Here is a 21,672-nt window from a genome sequence, read left to right as displayed (position 1 = left end):
TAATATTATTTAGTTAAGGAATTCCTTGGATAAAATTTTTTATCAAGGATTTAAGTAAATTTTTAAAAATTTGTCAGGGACTTAAAAGGATATTTTGTCTAAATAATATTAATAATATGTTAAAAGTATTTAATTATTTTATTTAAATTTAAATTTTATTATAGAAATTAAAAGATTATATCAAATTAGAATAAAAAAATTGATACTAAAATTGAATTGAAACTGAAAATATATACAACTGTATCAGAGTTATTGAAATTTAATTATATTTCTGATTCCAAAAAATGTCAGGACTTTCGGTTCCGAAACCAGAATCACACACCCCTGAAACTAAGAATTATAGACTTAATAGTGAATTTTATTAAAATTCAGGATCCTAGAATAATTTTCCTTTCATTTTTTTCAATTCAATTCGCTTAGTCCAAACAAAGGATTAAGGAGTGAACTTTAACAGGTGACTTTGCTCCACAGGGAGAATCAGACCGTACTGCTGAAGTAAGACCAGAGAGCAAAGAAATGGAGGATTCCACACGGACCGCACCTCTCAATCTCCCGAAAACCAAACCAATTCGCTGCATCGTTAAACTTGGTCTGCTCTCTCTCTCGCTTTCGTTTTTCAGATTCTTTGATTAACCCATGTCTTTCCTTGAACTGATTAAATGTTTATCAATAAAAACTTTCGGGATCAATCTGCCATTGACAAGTTCTTGAAATTACTTGACTGGTGGACATTTTTTTTCTTTTCAGTGTTTCCAATGTTTCCAATAAGATTGTAATGGATCTCATTTGAACTGGGTTTGATTCATTTTGGCTTCATAGTCCTTAAAATCAATGTTTATATGCTAGTCTTCCATGGAACCACTAAAGCCATACGATTAACTTTGCCAAGAATCTGAAGGATTGTTCAAGAAATTCCATTTTGCTCTCTTAATTTATAGGTTATTGATATATGATGGTACAATGGATGCAGGTGGTGCTGCAATTACTTGTAAGAATGAGCTAGAGAAGGTAAATGAAGAAAATCTTGAGATAGTATCCTCACAGCTTAGGCAAGCTATGATTACTGGATCCGGCTCCCAAAAGGTTATTGGGATGGATTGGAGCAAGAGACCTGGAAAATCTGAAATTTCCTGTGAAATGGATAATTTTGAAGATCAAACTTTAATGGATTCTAGCAGTTTTGTTGTTGTTCATGGAGCAGGTAATTTACATATCTGTTGCTTGAATCATCATTAGAGATGTTAGACATGAAAATGGGTTGTTTTCTATTGGTGATTTCTTTTCTTTCTGGTCAGTGGGGTGCCACAGATTTATATGAAGAACTAACAAAAATTATTATTGCATAAGAGTAGGATCAGTGTTTCTCCACGCCTAAAGATATCTTATTCTGCAATTGGAATCAGTTTATTAGATTCTCGTGCATCAGTAGGAGTTGATCTCCTGAAGTGATGCAGTTCTTGCTTGCTGAAGATATCTGATGATGATATTGAATGTTTCTTCTCAACTGTTGGCTTCAGGTTCTTTTGGCCATTTTCAGGCTAGTAAATCAGGCGTTCATAAGGGAGGATTGCACAAACTGCTTGTCAGGGCTGGTTTTGTTGCTACACGCATTTCTGTAAGAATGTTCCTTCTCTATTTTTTTTTTCCCTTTTCTCCTTATTTTTCAGAGAGCGTGCCAAACGATTTTGTACCATGCTATGAAGCCAAGTTCACAGTATTTTATTCGCAAGTGAAAAATATTTGATATGTTTATAAAGCTTCAATATTTTGCTATCACTGAACCATGACCAATTTTGTCTCTACATTTATGATTTCATTTTACATGATTAAGAAACCTAATTTGAAAAGAGAAGTTGATCAATACTCATCTAACCCTCTAAGCGTGGCCATAGGTTAGTGGCAGTTTTTGGGTAACTGCTCTAATCAGACAAGTATTCACTGGTAGAGTTATTGATATTTTTCCATTGATATTTGAGAATATTAGCCATTATGAAGTCTTCGAAACCAAGTTTCTTGCATAGCCAAGTTTCCCTTAAATTCCTATAAATTTCAAAGAAAGGTTAATTTTTTTAAACTTTATTAAGTAGGTTCCTACTACGTGGCAATGGGGTATATTCAAGTCTTCACCATAGTTCATGGGACAATTTTATATGGCAGATGTGAAGGGTCTGAGTTCAAACTTGGGATGGGCTAGATGCTGCCAATATATTTTCACTTTTTGATTTTTCTGTAATTTTTGAACCTATACAGTTTACATGACTCCTTTTTCAGATCATAATAAGCTATTAAGTCAAACAAAAAGTGATGGTGCCTGTTAATTCAACTCTAAACCAGTTTTATTGAAGGTAGCAATGACATCCATCTGGTCTTTATGCTACTCATGCTGTAAAATTTGCTATTAACTGTGATTTGTAGTATCATGCAAACACATCACAGGACATATTAATATTATGCCATAATGATCTTTTTTCCTGAACCTTTACATGGTTTCAGGTGACTACTCTCAATCTTGAAATTGTTCGAGTACTAGCTAGAGGTACTAATCTAGTAATTGCTACTGAATAATCTCCATCTATACATTCTTTTCATCTCTTTTTCCCTGAACAAGAGAAAGTAGCCTTTGTATTCGCTACAAGAAATGCAACAATCTGTTTTCCATTCTGATAACTGGTTTTGGTGTGAATTTGTCAGGGGATGTGATAGACTTCTCTGCACCTAAAATATCTGCATGTATGAATAAAACACACACAGAAAACGCACATTTGCATAACTCTATTCAGTATTGTCAGAATTGTGTGATTTACAATATGAATTGCACAGTTCATATTGAATCACTAATCTAACAATTCAAATCTGATAGGTGCATTGTAAGCAACCAAGAATTGGATAAGGATTGCATGTATCGACAGTGAATCGTGAGAATAGTAAGGAATTGATAGATTCATTAATTCACAAGGAAGGGATAATTTTATACTTTACACCCTAAAGATAATTTTGTAACCTTGTTCAACCCCTTCTATCGAACCCCAAATATACCACTCACACTTTTGTATTTCATTAAGTAACTTCCAAAGCTAAAGCCATCAAAGCCTCTAGAATACAGCCTTATTTATGGAAAATATTTATTTAGCCCTCAAGTCATAATAGGGATAATCTTTATAGATGGGAATCTAGCCCAATAGGAATTGAGGCACATTTAGACAACTGGTTTTGGCTAACAAATTGAGAAGGGTACTTTGCACCTCAATATTGAAGCTAGTAAAGGAGGGAAGCATGCAAAAGTACTAGGATGAGCCTAGGGTACACTTTCTAATATATGGGTTGCATTTTGGGTTTTGTTTATTCTTTTTGATATATACCCGTCCATTATCTGAAGTCCATTGCCTTGTCTAATCCAGATTCGTTTCGAGCAATCCCATTAAGTGGGCAACACACTTTCTCCCTAAGTTTTGCCGATTCCAACTCACCTCTTGGGGTGGGTTTTGTTTATTCTTTTTAAAACATAACAATAGGGGGTGAGACACTAAAGGATTGTAATAGTAGCTAAATTGTTGTGTTTTATTGTCTAAAAACTAATGTGTATTGGTGATTTATGGCTCATATTTATTAGTGGGAAGTTTACTATTAACTAAGGCCCTTGGCAAAGGGAGCTTTGTGACAAGGGCCTGAATGCCCTTCATTTCGAAGAGATCTCCTGGCAAAGGATAATTTTTTGTTCTTTAGTAGGTACTTGGGTGTGCAAGGGCATAATCATATGTTGTTTTATGGTCTTGGACATTTTTTATATTGGTTGATTATTTAACTCCTATTTGTATTAGGAATCCTAGACTTACAAAGATTTTATCAATATAAATACCCCCATAATATTTTCTTTTCATAAGGGGAAAAATCATGAGGCTGTTCATGGATATAGGCATACTTGCCAAACCATGTAAAATGAGTTTTTTTCCGCTCTATTTCCTAATTTGTATGTGGCCGTGTTTTTTTTTTCTTTTTTGCCAACAAAGATGGCCCCGTAAATTGTTGTAATCATATTGGTAGAAAATAAAAGCCTTAGCCAAAAGAGTGCTCTTTTTGAAAAAGTATCATTTTAGATGTTTTTGAGAAAATCAATTTGGAAAAAGCTATTTTGTTATTTTGGTGTTTTGACCAACTTTTATATATATATATATATATAGCCCTAATATAATAACCCAAAATGAACGGAGCCCTAAGTCTCCAAATGTTACCCTTTACGAGTAACCCGATGAACAGAGCCCTAAGTCTTTAAATGTTACCCTTATGGATAACCCAAAATGAACAGTCCTGAATCTCCAAATGTTACCCTTTATGAGTAACCCAAAATAGAGTCCTAAATCTCTAAATGTTGGACGGAATTCACAAGCTAGCAGATGGACGTTACACTCTCCCCTGCTAAATTTGCGACATACTCGTTGCAACTGAATCAAATACAATTGCTAAACCAAGACTGGACCCTCAGGTTCTGTGGTTCGCTAGTACTTTGGACAGCTCCACCTCGTCTCACACGGGTAACCATTTCCTCGCAGGCCTACTAGCTCCGCACAATTTGTCTGACCCAAGGTGGCTCTAATACCATGTAGAATGATAATATTTATTGTTGCTTTTCACAATAGAGATTACAACCTATTTATACATGAGAGACGGTATCTAAACAGGAATGATCAAATCTATGATTATTATTGAGATTATAGGAAGAAATTGAGATTATAGGAAGAAAACTGCTTCTATTTTCTTCCCTCTTGTGTAGTAAGTTACAGAGTTTATATAGTACATAATATGAACAATTAGACCTTTGATTGTGCCCTCAATTATGTCCTAGAATCGTGCTATACTAAACATGGTAAGATTTGATCACTGATTGATTTACAATCATGGCAGAGGATTCTTTCCAACACTGATTGATTTACAATCATGGCAGAGGATTCTTTCCAACACTCCCCCTCAAGTTGGTTCATGTGGATCTAGCATACCCAACTTGCCCAAAACCTCATGGAATATTCGTCCAGCTACTGCTTTGGTTAGGATGTCCGCCCATTGATCCTTTGATTGAACAAACGATAAAGATATCAGACCACTGTCCAACTTTTCTTTGATGAAATGTTGGTCTATTTCAACATGTTTTGTTCGATCATGTTGAACTGGATTTTCAGAAATGCTTATTGCCGCCTTGTTGTCACAACGGAGTTCAGCTACATCCTTTTGTATCCATTCTGAGCAAATGTTTTTCTGTAGGTTGACCAACTGAGGTGATAGTCTTTCTCCTCTGGTAACGTTTGCCACAGGGTATCTGGACCTGGCTGCCTCGAATTCTGGATCATATCTCCTGGGTGGAATTCCTCTATTATTTCGAGGGGGTAGGACATATTGGCCTGTTTCAGGAACCTCAAAGGAAATGGGTTCAGTGGTAAGGTTATTAGAACTAGGGGAAAGTTCAGATTCACATACCTCAGTTGTGTGTTCCTCAGGATATTCTACGGTGTCAGGTTCTGGTTGTGACGTTGAGACCGAGGACTGTACTAGATGGTCAGTGTCTCCCAGTTCTGGTGTAGACTCAGGAAGAGAAGAATGATCAAGTTCTAGCTCCCCCTGACTAAGCCAATTTGGCAGTGGTGGTGATTGTGCCGTTGTCTCCCCCTCACTGCTAGTTGGCGAAGGAAAAAAATATTCCTCTTCCAGAAAAGTGCAGTCCATGGTAGTGAAGAGCCGTTTAGAGATTGGGTCAAAACACCGATAGCCCTTTTTATGGACACCATAACCAAAGAAAACACACTTAAGAGCACATGGATCAAGTTTAGTGCGGTGTGTTTTAGGAATGTGAACATAAACTGTGCAGCCAAAGATTTTAGGTGGAAGGTTGAGATGGGAAGGGATGGTGTGATGAGAGGACAAGGTATGCAAGGGAGATTGGAAATTAAGGACGCGAGACGGAAGTCGATTGATGAGGTAAATGGATGTGGCAACTGCTTCAAACCAAAACTTAGGAGGAACTTGGGCTTCATACAATAAGGCTCGGGCAGTCTCAAGGATATGTCGATTTTTCCTTTCAGCAACCCCATTTTGCTGTGGTGTATAAGGACAAGTAGTTTGGTGAAGGATCCCATTATCCCGGAAAAAGGTTTGGAGATGGTTATTTAAAAATTCCCCCCCATTGTCAGATCGGAGGACTTGAATGGTCCTGTGAAATTGGGTTTTAATCATGCGGAAAAAATCATAGAATTTCTCAGCCACTTCACCTTTTTGTTTTAACAGGTAAACCCAAGTAACACGAGTGCAATCATCAATAAAAGTCACAAAGTATCTATAATCAGGGGAGACAGATTCCGGGGCAGGCCCCCATACATCAGAGTGTATTATTGAGAAGGGAGTATCAGATTTATTTGTGGATATATGATAAGTACTCTTATGACTCTTAGCAAGCACGCATGAAGTACAAACTGGAATGTCAATGGATTTAAACTCAGGAAACAAAGTACGAAGATAATCACTTGAGGGATGGCCGTAGCGCCGGTGCCAGAGCCATAACTGTCGGGTTGAGGACCCTTGAGCTAAATGAGCTGACCCAGTACTTGAGACCTCCTCCACATAGTACAGTCCATCTTTCTTAGTACCACGGCCCAGTACCGTGCCCGTATGAATATCCTGCAAAACACAAAAATGAGGATACATAAGTACTCTGCAATTTAACTGTTTGGTGATCTGACTGACAGAGAGTAATTTGCAAGATAAGGAAGGTACATAGAGGCTATTGGAGACATTTAAAGTGGGATTTATAGAAACGGTACCACCACCGATGACCGGGAAGGAGCCACCGGTAGTGTTTAGAATATTGAATTTTGAGGGTGGGGCTGACACAACAAAATCTGAAGAATCATTAGTCATAGTGTCTGTGGCTCCTGAATCAAATACCCACCCACTAGCATTTTGTACCTTGTGAGCATGACCGATAGAGTTAAGGGCTAACGATTCAGACTTATCTAAAACATCCGGGACCAGTGATTTAATTTTACAAGAATTAAAACAAGCAGGGGCACATTTAGATTTATTTAAAGAGACAGGGGTAGAAAGGTCATTGTCCCTCCTTTCTAACCCTAAAATACCTCCTTCTCGATCATAAGGGACACCCGTGCCTCCTCCTTTCTTGGCTCCTTGTAGCGCCGCTGCAACCCCTGAGCCCTGTCCGTTGCCCGAGTTTTCCTCCGTTTGTCCGATCAGGTTATTGTCGCAGGCAGCCTTTTTGGTGCAGCTGGTAGTGACCGTGGCCGTATTCCCTGCGCCTTGTCCCTTTCCTTTCTTCTTACGGATATTGTTTTCCTCCCACTACTCCGGATACCCTATGATCTTAAAGCATCCGTCCCGGGTATGTCGAGATCCGCCGCAATGGGTGCATTTTAAGCCTGATTTATCATCCCGGAGTGATGACTTGTCTGTGTCTGACCGGTTTTTAGCCAATAGACCGGCCCCCACGAGGTCGGAACCTGCTGTCGCTGGTGATGGAAGAGGAAGGTGGATGGCACGACACAACTTCTCACCTCGGAGCCGAGAGTAGGCGTTGTCCAAGGTCGGCAATGGCTCCTCGTTGAGAATTTCTCGACGGACTGGATCGAGGTCCGACTGTACTCTGGCCAAAAATAGGTACAGACGTTCCTCTTGGATTTCCCGGTTCCGGATAATGATATTGTTGTCTCCTTCGATTCTGGTCGGTTGTCTTTCATCGATCTCGGCCCAGATGGCTTGAAGATCGTTGTATAAATCTTCCAGATTGCTTCCTTGTTGTGTTAATTTGTATGCTTTAGACTGTAACTCGTAAATGATAAGTTTGTTGCTACCTGTATTGAATATGATCTTGAGGGCATCCCATAGTCCTTTGCTTGTCTTGTGCTGCAATAAATTTGGACGGAGCTTCTGCTCTACCGTCTGGATTAACCATCCTCGGACAATACTGTCATTAGTTTGCCACAGGTAAATTGCGGGGTCTGTTTCTGTCGGAGGGGAGGGAGTCCCAGTCAGATGGTTTGATTTCCCTCGCCCTGTGATAAACATCTCCATCATCTTTGCCCAGACAACATAATTGGAATCATTCAATTTTATGTCGGACGGTGGCTGTGCTGAATCAAGATTGAATTGGTTTGCTGATTTCTGATTTCCATTTTGGCTATTCTGAATTAACTGGAATAGTTTTTGTGACAAGTCTGCTATTGGATCAATTATTGCCTGGGATTGGTCAGCCGGGCTGGGGTGGTCGGCCATTGTTGTTTCGGTGAGAGAAAGAAGTTGGGAAAGGTATCTGGTAGGTTGGTTTAGTGAGAGAAGGTCGGGAAAAATATCTGGTAACGGATGGTTGCAGGACGGCTATAATTCCAAGATCGGAACCTGCTCTGATACCATATTGAGATTATAGGAAGAAATTGAGATTATAGGAAGAAAACTGCTTCTATTTTCTTCCCTCGTGTAGTAAGTTACAGAGTTTATATAGTACATAATATGAACAATTAGACCTTTGATTGTGCCCTCAATTATGTCCTAGAATCGTGCTATACTAAACATGGTAAGATTTGATCACTGATTGATTTACAATCATGGCAGAGGATTCTTTCCAACACTGATTGATTTACAATCATGGCAGAGGATTCTTTCCAACAATTATACAATCCTAAAATTAAGCAACTGATTCATCTATCAATATTTACTTTCTATATTAACATATTTACTTCCTATAATCTATAACAAATAATGAATAGAATGTTAAAAATATATTTATAAAAATTGAGTAAGCACCATATAAAAGATGCACTTTTACCGTACAACAATAATTCTATAACAAAAGATCATAAAAAAAAGTTTTACTATCTCACAGTATTGTTGTTTATTTATTTGACAATTTTATAAAGTCATAACTAATATAATTTGATGTAAATAATTACATAGAATAAACATGTATAATCGATTACAATTATTATAAAAAATATTAACTGTGATAAAAATATAAAATAATTAAAGAATTAATATTGTTAAATTTAGACTAGGCCTAACTCACCCCAAAAGCTAGTTCAAGGAGGAGGAGTGCCTATGACCCATATAATAGGCACGTTACCCTTTCCACAACAACCGATGTAGGATTCAACACATCCCTTCACATCTAGAATTTTGACTGGTGCGTGACATATTTATAGGAGGCCCAAGTCGGATGGGGAGGCTATGAAATCATGTTAAATTTGGACTAGGTATAACTCACCCCAAAAACTAGTTCAAGGGGTAGGAGTGCTTATGGCCCATATAAGGGGCACCTTACCCCTTTCTACGACCTATGTGAGATTCAACAAATACAACTAATTGTATAAAATATTATCAAACTAAAATTTTATTCAACTCAAATAACTATAAAATGTTAATAAATATAAATAATTAAAGTATAACAAAAAGTAAAATTGTTATTCTAATTAATATTCTAAATCAATTGTTACAAATATTAAACAACCAAGTTAAAATTACTATAATTTAGCACTCACAGGCTTAGCCTGGTGGTAAGTGCATCTGAGTAAATCTGAGAGGTCTCAGGTTCTACTCCCCCAATCCCCAATCCCCATTTCAAAAAAAAAAAAAAAATTACTATAATTTATTATTTTAATGGTTGTAATAATTTTAGTCTAGTCTCTTCACTTTCCACAAAAATATAACCTTTTTTATCCACGGTATATAAAACCCATTAGCACAATCTTTATTTCATATATTTCTTCACACAGCTCTCTCTCCTTCATTTTCAAATGGCTCGTATTTTGAAATGTTTCTTTCTTATTATTTTCTTAGCATCTAGCATGAGATGCATGGTTGCACTATTCTCGACAACCAACTCAACTCTCTTGGTTAGATTGAAGTTGGACAATGAGTCATCTAAATCTTTTGGAGAGATCATTCTATTCTTTCTTAATAGTAAAATATATTTATACCATAATTGTTGTGAAGTTATTCGTACTATTACAATGTAGTGTTCGACTAATATGATTGATATACTAGGATTTACCGCTCAAAAAATTGACATACTTGAAGGGTATTATGATAAAACAGACAGTTCTCCTCTTTCACCACTGTCACTACCGCCACTGTCGGAGCTTAGTAAATTTTATTTTCCTAAAAATATAGTTTTTTGAATAGAATTTATTATTGTATATTAATAATATATGATAATAAGTACTAAAATATTTGATTTTCTTTGTTGCAATTGAGTTTGATGGTGTATGGATTTATGCTTGATTACTATTTTGAGTTTAAAATTTTAGAGGAAATATTTTGCTTCTCTTAATAGGCGGAGTGAATTTATATGAAAAAAATATTATTTTATAAAATAATATCATACAATAATAATATCAAAAAATTTAATATCCACACAACATGTGAGCAAACGACTAGTGTTATAAATAATTTAAATTAATTTTTAATATTTTTTTACTAATATATTTAAGAAAGTGATTTTTTAACCACAGCTTCAACATAAATGCTCAATGGACCCAAAGTTGTCCTTTTCCTTTTCTGGCTTCTCTATCTCTTTGTTCAATTGTTTTGCACCCAGTGTCATTGCATTGCAATATTATTTTTCAACATATGATTCAGTTTTCTTTGATTTTTGGATATTTCATTTCATCTCTTTAATTTTCAGTTTCTGAGTCATGTTACTTGCTGCAACAAACTACGGGCATTGATATTTATAAGTGGTATTTTGATTTTGTGCAATTGGAATGACATTTGATTAGTCTTGAAATTTTCTACTTGGTCATGTTTGCTAGTTTGTCTTTGCTAACAAGTTCTCTTCTCACAGAGGGTATTCCTTCCATCGGAATGTCTCCATTTTCATGTGGATGGTCAACCTCAGAAAGAAATGTCAGAGGCATTGTGAAAGAGTGTATTTATTTGTATTTATTATCTAATATGCATCAAATATGGGACTTTAATTCATCAGTAGTCATGTAGTATAAGTCCTATTTCTAACCGTGAACTCTTTTCTTCCCTTAGTTAAAATCAGCAGATTTGTCAATGGTGGCTAAGGCAATTGACTCTGGATTTGTACCTGTAAGATATATTTCTTCAATCTCTATTAGTACTTTAAAGCATGAATATATTATAAATTTTGATTACGGAGTATATTTTCCCTTCGAGTTCACTTAAACTAGATGTACCTAAACCAGATGATCAGTTCTTCTCATCTTTTGTACTATAGCTTGTCACGTCAAAGATGTCGTTGATGTCAATTACAAAATGGTGTACTGTACACAATTGTTGTTTATGTCATATCCTGATATTACAGTAACTTGCAGAATTAGAGAATAATAGAGAAAAAAAATTAAGATGACCAAGACCAATCCTAGCTCACCTTGAGTTGACTATGATATAATATGAAAAAATAAATAAATATATGGTTCTTCAACAGAAGGTAAAACCTCAGCCTATAAGTTTGCACATGGAAAAGGAGGGTTGCCTGGGCATCCCAGGCATTAGGAGATGGAACGGAGCCTGCCTTCTCAAGCAGGTTTTGCTGCAAGCCTCCATCTCCAATTTCACATGGACTGACTGGATCAAACTAGATATATCAAATCAATAAATATGGACGGTTTGCCTGTTCTCCTATATGGAAGATTATATGCAAGCTGATCCCTATAGCAAAGCTATTCACTTTACATGTTGTTATGGAATATGAAGTTGTAGAGTAGTAAGTAAATTCTAATTAATTTAATTTTAGGATTGACTATAGAGGTTATCTTCCTAATTAGTTACCTTCACTTCAGGAATAATTCTGTGTAAAGTTGTGCCCGTTATTCATGAAATATACATTAGTTTTTCTACCACATTAACCCTTTTCATGATGAAAAATCAGTCAAGGATTCTGATATTGCAACATCATCCATTACCTAATATGATACCATCCTATGGTCAACATTTTTTTGCAAAATCATTTGATTCTTGGTTCGAAGGATATAACCCTAATATATGAACAAGATTATCTTCTACCAATTGATAAGGCTTACATATGTTCTTGTGTTAAGGAGACTACTTTCTTTTGGCGTCCTTATATTCTCGCTTGATTTTTTCTTTTTTCTTTTTCTCTTTTTGGTTGAAAATGCCGTATGATAGTAGATTTTTGTTTTCCTTCTAGGTTCTACATGGAGATGCTGTACTTGATGTATTACAGGTTTGCACTCTTTGATGATACACAAGTGGGGCCTTGTTGTTATATAATTGGAGTTGGTATAATATTGAATTCTCACATGATCAGGGATGCACCATATTGAGTGGTGACGTCATTATACGCCATCTTGCGGCCTACTTGAAACCTGAATATGTTGTTTTTCTTGTATCCTTTTTCCATCTTCCAAATCTTGGACACAGCTTTGTGAGTCTCTTGTTTGGAATGAAAGAATTCATTTTCTTTTTTACTTACAGAATTTTCATTTCTGAAGGAAATGAAATCATGCATGATTTTTTAAGAATTCATTTGAATTCTTTTTTTGCAAAATGAATCTTGCCAAATGGAAGGCATGTGTTTGATTGTGCATAATTAGAGGCAGATTCTTAATGATGGTTACCTTAGATTCCTAGTATATATCATAAATATCACTGCATAAATATTACAATATCATGATTTTGAAGAAGCATCATTATGTTGTGTAAACGCTAAGTTGATGAAGAAATTAAATGGAGTTGTAATCTTAAACTGCATAATGAATAACTAAAGGTCTACCTTGTCTTACAAATGTCTCTAGTTGGCTCCTAATTTTTTCCGTGTTTAACAGCTTTCATCTCTTCTCTCTCTCTCTCTCCTCCTCGTCTCAATATCGAAAGTGACCTTAAACTGTTTAATGAATGACTAAGATTACATTTTGTCTTGTGACTGTCTCTGGTTGGCTCCTGGATTTTCCAGCTTGACAGTTCTTTGCGTGTGCAATTCTAGTACTTCTGATACTCATCTTTCCTTGTCTGATAGCTGAGCAACAAAATTATTTTCTTGTTCTCCGATTAACATAGAATAAAGACAGATGTTTTGGGCGTGTATGATCGTCCACCTTCAGAACCTAATGCGGTGCTCTTGAGAGAGATCGGTTAGTACTGATATTCACCCTAGACATTGCATGTGGATCTTTCAAATTATATGTGCATAACCAATTCTCCAACCACGGCAGCTGTGAATGAGGATGGGAGCTGGTATGTTGTGAAGCCGGCACGTCAAGACATGAATAAGCAAGGTTCGTGCGAGTAATTAAACTTTGATATTGCAACATAGTTATGTGCTATTCAGACATGATTTTGCCTGCATGTTTGTGTGTGTATGTGTGTGTGTGTTATGTGGAGTTTTGTTTAAACTATGAACTATTACTGATAGAAAAATTCAATCTTAATTCTTTTGTTGCATTATGAAAGAAACTAGTTTTCTAGTAAAAAAAAAAAAAAATAGACATGCCGCTGCTTGTTGATGGAAGTGATAAAGTTCAATCGATCATTTCGTTTTGAATGGAAGTGATATGCCTATGTAACTATGTTGTCTGAGATCATAACACCAGATCTGAATGAGGTTTCCAATTATTGTCAACAGTTGAAATAACTGTAGCAGCCCATGATACTACTGGGGGGATGGAGACCAAGATATCAGAAGCTGCAATGATAGCGAAACTCGGCATTGATGTCTACATAGTGAAGGTGATGACTTTCTGCCAAGACTTTGCTCAGCATTTTTGTTTCCATTCATTTGGGTTTCTCTCTCTTCCCCCTCTCACCAAAACATGATGTTTGTGGAATTAATACCAAGAATTTTGGAAAATTACAGGCAGCAACGAGCCACTCGTTGAGGGCGTTGTCTGGAGAAGTGAGAAGCTCGATTCCTGATGATTGGCTTGGGACAGTAATCAGATTTGTAGATAAAAGGAATTGCTAGTACTTGATGAATATTGGAGACTTTGCATGAAATGGCCTGTCAAACACTTTCTGATCTGAGAAATTCTCTTGGTAATGAATCATTAGCTGAGTTTATCAACCTTGCAATTCAGTTGAGTGTCTCTCAGTTTCATCATTAACTGTGACCTCTCATTGTATTACAGAATGCCATTAAGTGTTGCCTGAATGTATCTCTGCAAAAATTAATTCACAACATCTTCTGGTTACAGTACATGAATTTGACCCATCACTCTTTTGATTAGCAATTCAATTTTCAATTTCATTCCTTTGTTATCCAAGTTAACCTGAATTTTTCATATTTAAGCTTAATTTAACCCAAAAATTAAAATTTATGGAAAAGTAAAAAATAAAGAAGCTTGATTTCATAATTTTCTTGATTTTAAACTAAATTTAGCTTAAATTAAAAATTTTAAACTAATTTAATCAAAAAGTCGTTGAATAGACTAAATTAAACTTGTTTGACAAATTAAAACTCACTGTTTCAAGATATTCATTGCTCATACTTCATACAATAAAGTGGAATTAAAGAAATAAAATCCCTCTGCCATGATTTATTTTGCAAGAAAATTGATAAAAAATTAAAATGAATTAAATTTTTATAAAATTTTGTATTTTAAAGATACATAAAATTAAAGAATCATTCTATGTTAAATAACTTCTTAATTTCAATACAATTTTTTAATGTTAAATAATAAAAGTACCACATGAAAGAGATATTTTCTTAAGTTGTAGAAACTATCCCAAAAAAAAAAGAAAATAACTAATTTTGCAGCCACTCCAATTTCATTCAATCATGTGGATCAAACAGTGTGCACAAGTTGATTTCCACAGCACTGATGCAATCATCTTGAAAAAAATTTTCAACATTTTCTATTTTGTCAAACAGACTCTTGGGAGGTCTAATTGTACATTCAAAAAAATACTCTTAGGAAAGTTCAACCGGGAAACAAAAATGAACAATGGAATGTATTGTAATAATAAAAATGTTTTAACACCATCACTCAAAGTTGCATCCATCAAAGGCATAAGTTTTACATTAATAATAATAATAACAACAATAATAAATAATTAAAATAAAAAAGGACATATTGTACAACATCTATTTTTAAACACAGCTCTTTTTCTAGGCTAAAAAATGAAAAATAAAAACAAAAATTTTACCTGCTTTCAATTTCTACCCGAGAAAGAGTTCCAACAAGATTAGCCCGATCCCTCTCTGAACTGAATTACCAAGCTCGGAAAGAAGCCATGAACCAGATGAGATATGTTGAAACTCGCTCAAGCAAGTTGGACAGCAGTTTAATCCAAAGGTGTGGATTCTTGGGTCCAATTCCATAATACCAGAGGCAAATATGGTTGTGATGATTTGAACTAACTGAAAAGGAAGGGACAGAAGTAAACAACCATATACAGAAACCAAGGCACAAATGATATGGATTTTACATATTTTTTCACCAGCAAAAGTCATTTAGCTGGTTGGAACTTGGAAGAATACATGAACTGACATATGGAGATTCAATTTTCCACATCAAGCCTAAGCAGCAATAATAAGAACAGGAACCCTTTTTTTGGATTTGCGGAAAATAGAGGGGAACGAAAATAAGTTGAGAAAAAATAAAAATTACTCCCTCCATTTCATCATTTTATCCATTTTATTCTTTTACAACTTTTTATTAACTTTCTAATTATACTCATTTTAAAAATATTAAATTTCACTATATTAAAATATTAAACACTACTTTACCGAACAAGACCTAAGACCAAAAGAAAAGAACTAAAAAAGTGGACGACTTAATCTGGTGTGCAGGCATTGAAATGATAAATTAGAAACAATAATACAGTAGAAGTTCCATATTGATGTGTGTTACCTTTTCCATCAAGTATTGTACAAATATTTATTCCGACTGAGAACTAGTCCAAATCACCTAGCAGTATTCCATCTTCTGTATGAATATTTGAGGGGTCGCTTCCCTGCCATGGATAATAGTAGGTTGAAAACTACGCATTATTGCATAATTAGTGATGCATGTATAAATAAACACTTTAATGTAATAAGAAAAGGCATTATTGCATAATTGATGATGCATGTATACATCAACAGTTTAATGTAATGAAAAATACCAAAATGAGCATAGCAGAGATGAGCAAGCCAAGACTAACGTTCAATCCCAAAAAGAACAAAGAAAATTCAAAATAAATCACGTACAGGGTCGTCAAGGATAATAGAGTCCAAGGAAAGGTATCATTAAAAACATGTGTAAGTCAAAAATTACAAAACAGTCATTAAGGGTGATAAGGGAGAAGGAAATCTGACTTGTATGCTCAATCATTGTAGAAGAAGGGTATGGGACTCCAGGTGTAGAACCCCTGACCCCCACATTTAACCAAGGACACATGCAATTTTAAATTCTGGCACTGCATTTTCATATTAAAACACAATGACAAATGCAAAAACAAAGCATTTGACAGCAGGAATGACATACATTTCACTGGCTTCTTGGTAAGTATAGCTGGATGCAATGGCCAAAAGATCTCCCCCATGGTTGAATGATAAAGACGCCACACTATTGGGGTATCTGGGAAACTAACATCAAGAAAATTTATCATAAAAAGAAAAATATGTAACCGGTGGGAAAAGATTATTGGGCAACCATCAGTTTTAATAAGATGAATTATACCTCGTATAATCTTCTTTTGCTTTCATTATCCCATGTGATAATGTAGCCATCATTATCACCAGTCACAAAAGTGCCACTTACACTAAATCAAAAGCACTCAATCAATTTTCAGTTTCACAGAAGTTGCAAATGGTAAAATATTGATTGAAATATACATACAGTGGATTGAAAACTATGTCATTAATTGGAACTAGATGTGCTCTTCCATCCATAGACTTTGGATGACACCGGAAAGTATATCTGCAGTAGAATTTTGAGAAAGATAAGGTACTCTTATTCAACTGTGAAAGAAAATTCTATCTAATACGGATATAAATTTCTTTTCAACGAAACCTAATCACCATCAAATAGCCGGATAATGAACCTAAATTCTGCTCAAGTAGCTGTTCACGATGCTTCATCTGCACCAAAAAAGTCATACTCCTTGCTTGGTTGTTTTGATACCTAAACATACTGCTTTGCATATCTTAGTTGTCCAAATTAATTCCCATCCATCCTATCTTTAAGCAACCACAAATACAGGTCCACTAAACCTGTCCTATGTTAATGGCTAGAAGCGAGTTTGGTTCACTCTTCATTGTGAACAAAATAAAATTCAAAAAATGGAAATGAATGCAATATTCTCAAGCCTTCTTTGCAACACTTTCTACAATGGGAAAGAGAAATAAATATCTAGAGGAAAGTTAGAACAGAAATGTCTAATCATTGGAACCTAACATACGTTTCAGACCCTTAACAATAAAGAAGGGTTTAAAGTTATGCACAAGTATAGCCCAAAAACAGACCCTTCATTTAAATTGGATGGATCCAAGAACTCCAATGCTACCCGTCCATCTACATAACCAACAGCATAACCTGCCAGAAAATAAATCCTTCTATAAGAAAATGTCTTGCATCGACAGTTAGACACAGGTATGCAAGGAAATGATGTAAATTGTACACTATTATATGAGGATCAAAGATCATTCCAACAGAACTACGAGAATCTACACACATAAGAGATATAAGGCCACAGAAAAGAATAGCATTTCATATTGTCTAATAATAATGATGTCCTCCAAATAAAGATGTTTTCACCAGATAAAATAGATATTCACAAAACGAAGACATGATAATTGAAGTAATACCTCTAGGAAATGAGCTAATTCGCTTTATTCGAATTTTGGTACACGATTCTTTCAAATGAACTGGCCTCTCCAAGTTTCGCAAGTCATATATCTTTACTGATGCACCAACAGCTACCATCAAATCGGACCTAGAGAGAGAAATGGACTCAACTTCTGCACCCATATTTATTAGGTATACCAGAGGCTTTGCTGAGCGCATATCCCAGGACATAATATTCTTGTCTAAACTAGCTGAAAACAATAGGCCTGCAACAAGCAGAGAGCAGGATCATCTAAAGTCAAATAAGCAACACATTCAGAAAACAAAGTTGTACAGTGGGCTTTTGCATGTCTTTTTGACTGCCTCTCCCAAGAAAATATCTGAATTATGACGTGACAGGATTAACTCTACGATTTAAAAATAAATTAAAAATATCTGAAACATTGAAATTTAAGAGACTAAAATCTAGAAGTTCAATAGTTAATAACTAGAAAAAAAAAAAAAAAGAGCTTAGAAATAGGTTTGTATTTGTAGCTTGCCTGTTTCATCACTATATCCCACACATGTTGCTATATCATGATGATTTCCAATTGTCTCAGTAGTTCCTGAATGCAAGTCACACCTACAAAAATATTGCCCCCAAAGGACTCAGCATAGATTGTATAGAGACAACAGACTGAAACTCAAGGAATGCTGAATGTATATAACTATATATAGAGAGAGAAGAAAGATCAATATAGAAAGTGATACCTCCACTGAGGAACAAACTAATCATTTAGAATTTTTTTAGATCTTTTAGTTAGCCATATAGATTATATCATGGATAATATGCAATTGAAAGCTAATGAATAAGTTAGCATGTTAATATAAGTATATGCTAATGCTGGAACACATAGAAAGATAAATATTATATTGTGATCACTGCAAATTATTAAAGAAATGTTTTGTATATATTTAAGTGGGATTAGGGAAAAAAAAAAAAGCAACGGTGGTGCGGGTGCCTTGCTAACTATATATGGTGTTAATGAGCCCATGGTCATCCTCACTCTTTCCCACTGTTTCTTTTGAAGTACTTGGAGATCCAATTCTCTCAATAAATCCCTTCTCTGATTAATCCCGAGTGAAAATGAGTATTAAATTACAACAGTTACAAATGTTATCAAGACCTTCTCCACTCACTGCCATTCAGTTTATCTGGGGTTCAATAAGGTCAATTTCTACACAAGATGATTAAATAAAAGCAACTAATTCAATAGCATATTAAAATATGATCACAAAAATGTATCATTTGTTATAATTCATCAAGTGCCTTAGCAAAACGGCACAAACATATGCGAAGATCTATTGCCAATATTGATTATCTCCTTATTTTTTGCTCCATCACAATTGAATGTTATAAATAAATACACTCGGTTTGATTTAAAAAAATAAACAAACAAGTAATTTTTTTAAAAATTAATAAATAAATAAGCTGCAGTATAAATTTTAACCAATGTGATGTTTAACAACGAACCTTCTAATGCAACCATCTGAACCTGCGCTAAAAGCCAAGGACTCGTTCTGGAAACAACAATCGAGAAGTCCAGCTTGGGAGGGAGCTTCTAATCTAAGCAGAGAGCCATCTACATCGTACAATCGAAGATTCTACGCCACGAAAACACAGACAAAATTACTAATCCTGTAAAAATTTATAAATTAATGGGCATGATTCAGATGAAAACTCTCAAAAACCTTTTCAAAATGAAAAATTGAACACTCACAGAGTCCCAAGAAGAAATGAGGAGATTATTAGATAGGGGAGCAAATCGGATACTCGAAACCGCATCTCCAATTAGGTTTTCGAACGGTAACCCAACGCCTTCCATTTGGAAATCAACCCAAAGTAGAGAAACCTGTTGATAGAGGACGTTCGCACGGTGGCCCGGTCGTCGAGTCGGCGGTGAAGGTGTGAGCTGCACTGGAGTTGAAAGGCGGGAAACGATGAGTTTTGATATTTAAATCAAGCCTGTCAAAGACAAGAAACGAAGCGCGAGGGAGCGTTATCATTTGTATAATGGATAATTATCATCAGATCCCTATATTTTTTAAAAAATTATTAATTTATTTTTATTTCAAAATGAATCGTTTAAAAGGTTTTATATTTTATAAAATTAAATTATTTATTAAATCATTAATTATTTAGTATTAATTTTAATTAAATAAATTAAATAACATGAATATTTTAAAATTAAATAATGTGCATATTTAAAATTATATAAATTAAATAATTTAACGAAATCAATGATCAAAAAATTAAATTTCTTAAAATATATGGATATTTTGAATAATTTTGAAATAGTGATTAATTAGTTAATTATTAATTTACGCTTAGTTCAATTGAGTCCAGTTTTCTTCAATTAATGCACGTGCAACAACTTTTAAATCTTGGAATCGGGATTCCATTTTTTTATTAAAAAAATTTATACTATTTTAATCTTATTAAATATAATTTGAAATTTTATTTTTTTATTTTAATAATTAATGTTTTTTTAAATAAAAATTGAAAATTGAGAAAGTGAAATATATGATCTCTCAGATTCTCTCATATTTATCCAGATAAATTACCACCAAATTAAGTTGTGAGACCATCTCCAACGCTGCACTGCGCTACAGTCACGCCATATTAGCATCATTTTTTTTAAATTTATAATATAATTTAAAATTTATATCTTTTTTTATTTTTTTAATTTATAATATAATTCAAAACTTATATATATTTTCAATTAAGTTTACTTCATAATTTATTTTTAATTTATTTTATATTTTGATAATTAATAAAATTTAATTTAAATGAATATATTTACAATTATAAATAATATTTATAATAAATTAATTTATTAATGTATATTTATAATTAATGTTTAAGTAATGTTTTTTATAATTATTATTTAATTAATACATTTTTATAATTAATATATTTTTATTTGTTTATTTATAAAATAATTAAATATTTAAATATTGAATGAAAATATAAAATATATAAGTATTTAGAGTGAATATATAAAATTATATGAATTTTTTGAGTGAAATATATAAATAAAATTAAAGTAAAATAAATAATATAATATTACAGAAAGAGAAAAATATAAATAAAATATTTTTTTGATATTAAAAATAGTGCAGAAGATTGGAGATAATATTATACTATTTTAATGCAAAGTAATAAAATAATGCAAAAAATGATGCATGGAGATGGGCTGAGGGCAATAATTAATGTGTTTATAAATTATTTATTACTAATCATAATAACGTTATAAATGTTTTAATTACCCACATTATTATTTAAAATTTTAAATAATTTATAAATTTCAAATAGTTTAAATGTTTAAAGATTAATTTTTATAAATTAAGTAAAATATTCTCTTAGAATGATGGCAACAATTATATTTACAATAGTGGTTTCACCTAAAAACTCCTAAAAAAGACGGAAAATCAACGAAATTAAAACACATATGGTGTATTATTTTATGTGTCAAAAACTTTTTTTTTTTTAAGTTAAATTCACATCTAGCTATTTACAACAATGGTGAAAAAATATAAAATATTATTTTTATAAAAAAAAACCCTTCAAACTATCATTTAAATATTAAATGTGCTCAAATAAAATTAAATAAATTGAATATAGAGTTGTAGCTAAAATTAGGGTGAGCAGTATTTGGTTCAAACCGAAAAAATTGATCGAATCGAATTGATTTAAAATTTTAGTTCGGTTTTTTATATATTTCGGTTCGGTTCAATTTTTAATTTTAAAAATTTCGGTTATTTTGGTTCGGTTCGATTTTGATAAAAAAAAATTAAAAAAACCGAACCGAACCTATTAGTGATAATAATATGTTTTTTCAATAATATAGAGAAATTAAATCATATTAAGATTAAAATATTTTAATTAAAT

At 33.7% G+C, this 21,672-nt stretch overlaps 2 protein-coding genes across 3 annotated transcripts; one reads left to right on the top strand and one right to left on the bottom strand.

The window, feature by feature from the left end:
* Positions 1-322: 322 nt before the first annotated feature.
* On the top strand, positions 323-14,221 carry LOC110625733 (isopentenyl phosphate kinase). 2 transcript variants are annotated; one of them, XM_021771362.2, is made up of 12 exons: positions 323-589; positions 971-1,201; positions 1,518-1,615; positions 2,494-2,536; positions 10,832-10,893; positions 11,026-11,082; positions 12,164-12,199; positions 12,284-12,361; positions 13,040-13,106; positions 13,188-13,250; positions 13,598-13,701; positions 13,829-14,221. In XM_021771362.2, exons 1-12 carry the CDS (start codon positions 517-519, stop codon positions 13,934-13,936), a joined length of 1,020 nt encoding a protein of 339 aa, XP_021627054.1. In that variant the 5' UTR covers positions 323-516; the 3' UTR covers positions 13,937-14,221. The 2 variants fall into 2 exon arrangements, with proteins under 2 accessions (XP_021627054.1, XP_043810292.1); XM_043954357.1 differs by lacking the exons at positions 2,494-2,536; positions 10,832-10,893 and having other exon boundaries at positions 324-589.
* A 534-nt stretch (positions 14,222-14,755) lies between these two features.
* Positions 14,756-19,772, bottom strand: LOC110628035 (mitotic checkpoint protein BUB3.3). Its single transcript, XM_021774480.2, has 10 exons — positions 19,502-19,772; positions 19,255-19,385; positions 18,281-18,363; positions 17,762-18,007; positions 17,420-17,489; positions 16,794-16,874; positions 16,635-16,716; positions 16,440-16,540; positions 15,825-15,927; positions 14,756-15,331 (listed from the first exon to the last, which is right to left on the bottom strand). The coding sequence occupies exons 1-9, from the start codon at positions 19,604-19,606 to the stop codon at positions 15,882-15,884; spliced, it is 945 nt and encodes a 314-aa protein (XP_021630172.1). The 5' UTR covers positions 19,607-19,772; the 3' UTR covers positions 14,756-15,331; positions 15,825-15,881.
* Positions 19,773-21,672: the final 1,900 nt, after the last annotated feature.

Source organism: Manihot esculenta, chromosome 1 (genome assembly GCF_001659605.2).
Source record: "Manihot esculenta cultivar AM560-2 chromosome 1, M.esculenta_v8, whole genome shotgun sequence".
Lineage (NCBI taxonomy): Eukaryota > Viridiplantae > Streptophyta > Magnoliopsida > Malpighiales > Euphorbiaceae > Manihot > Manihot esculenta.
This window is presented reverse-complemented; position numbering and strand designations above follow the sequence as displayed.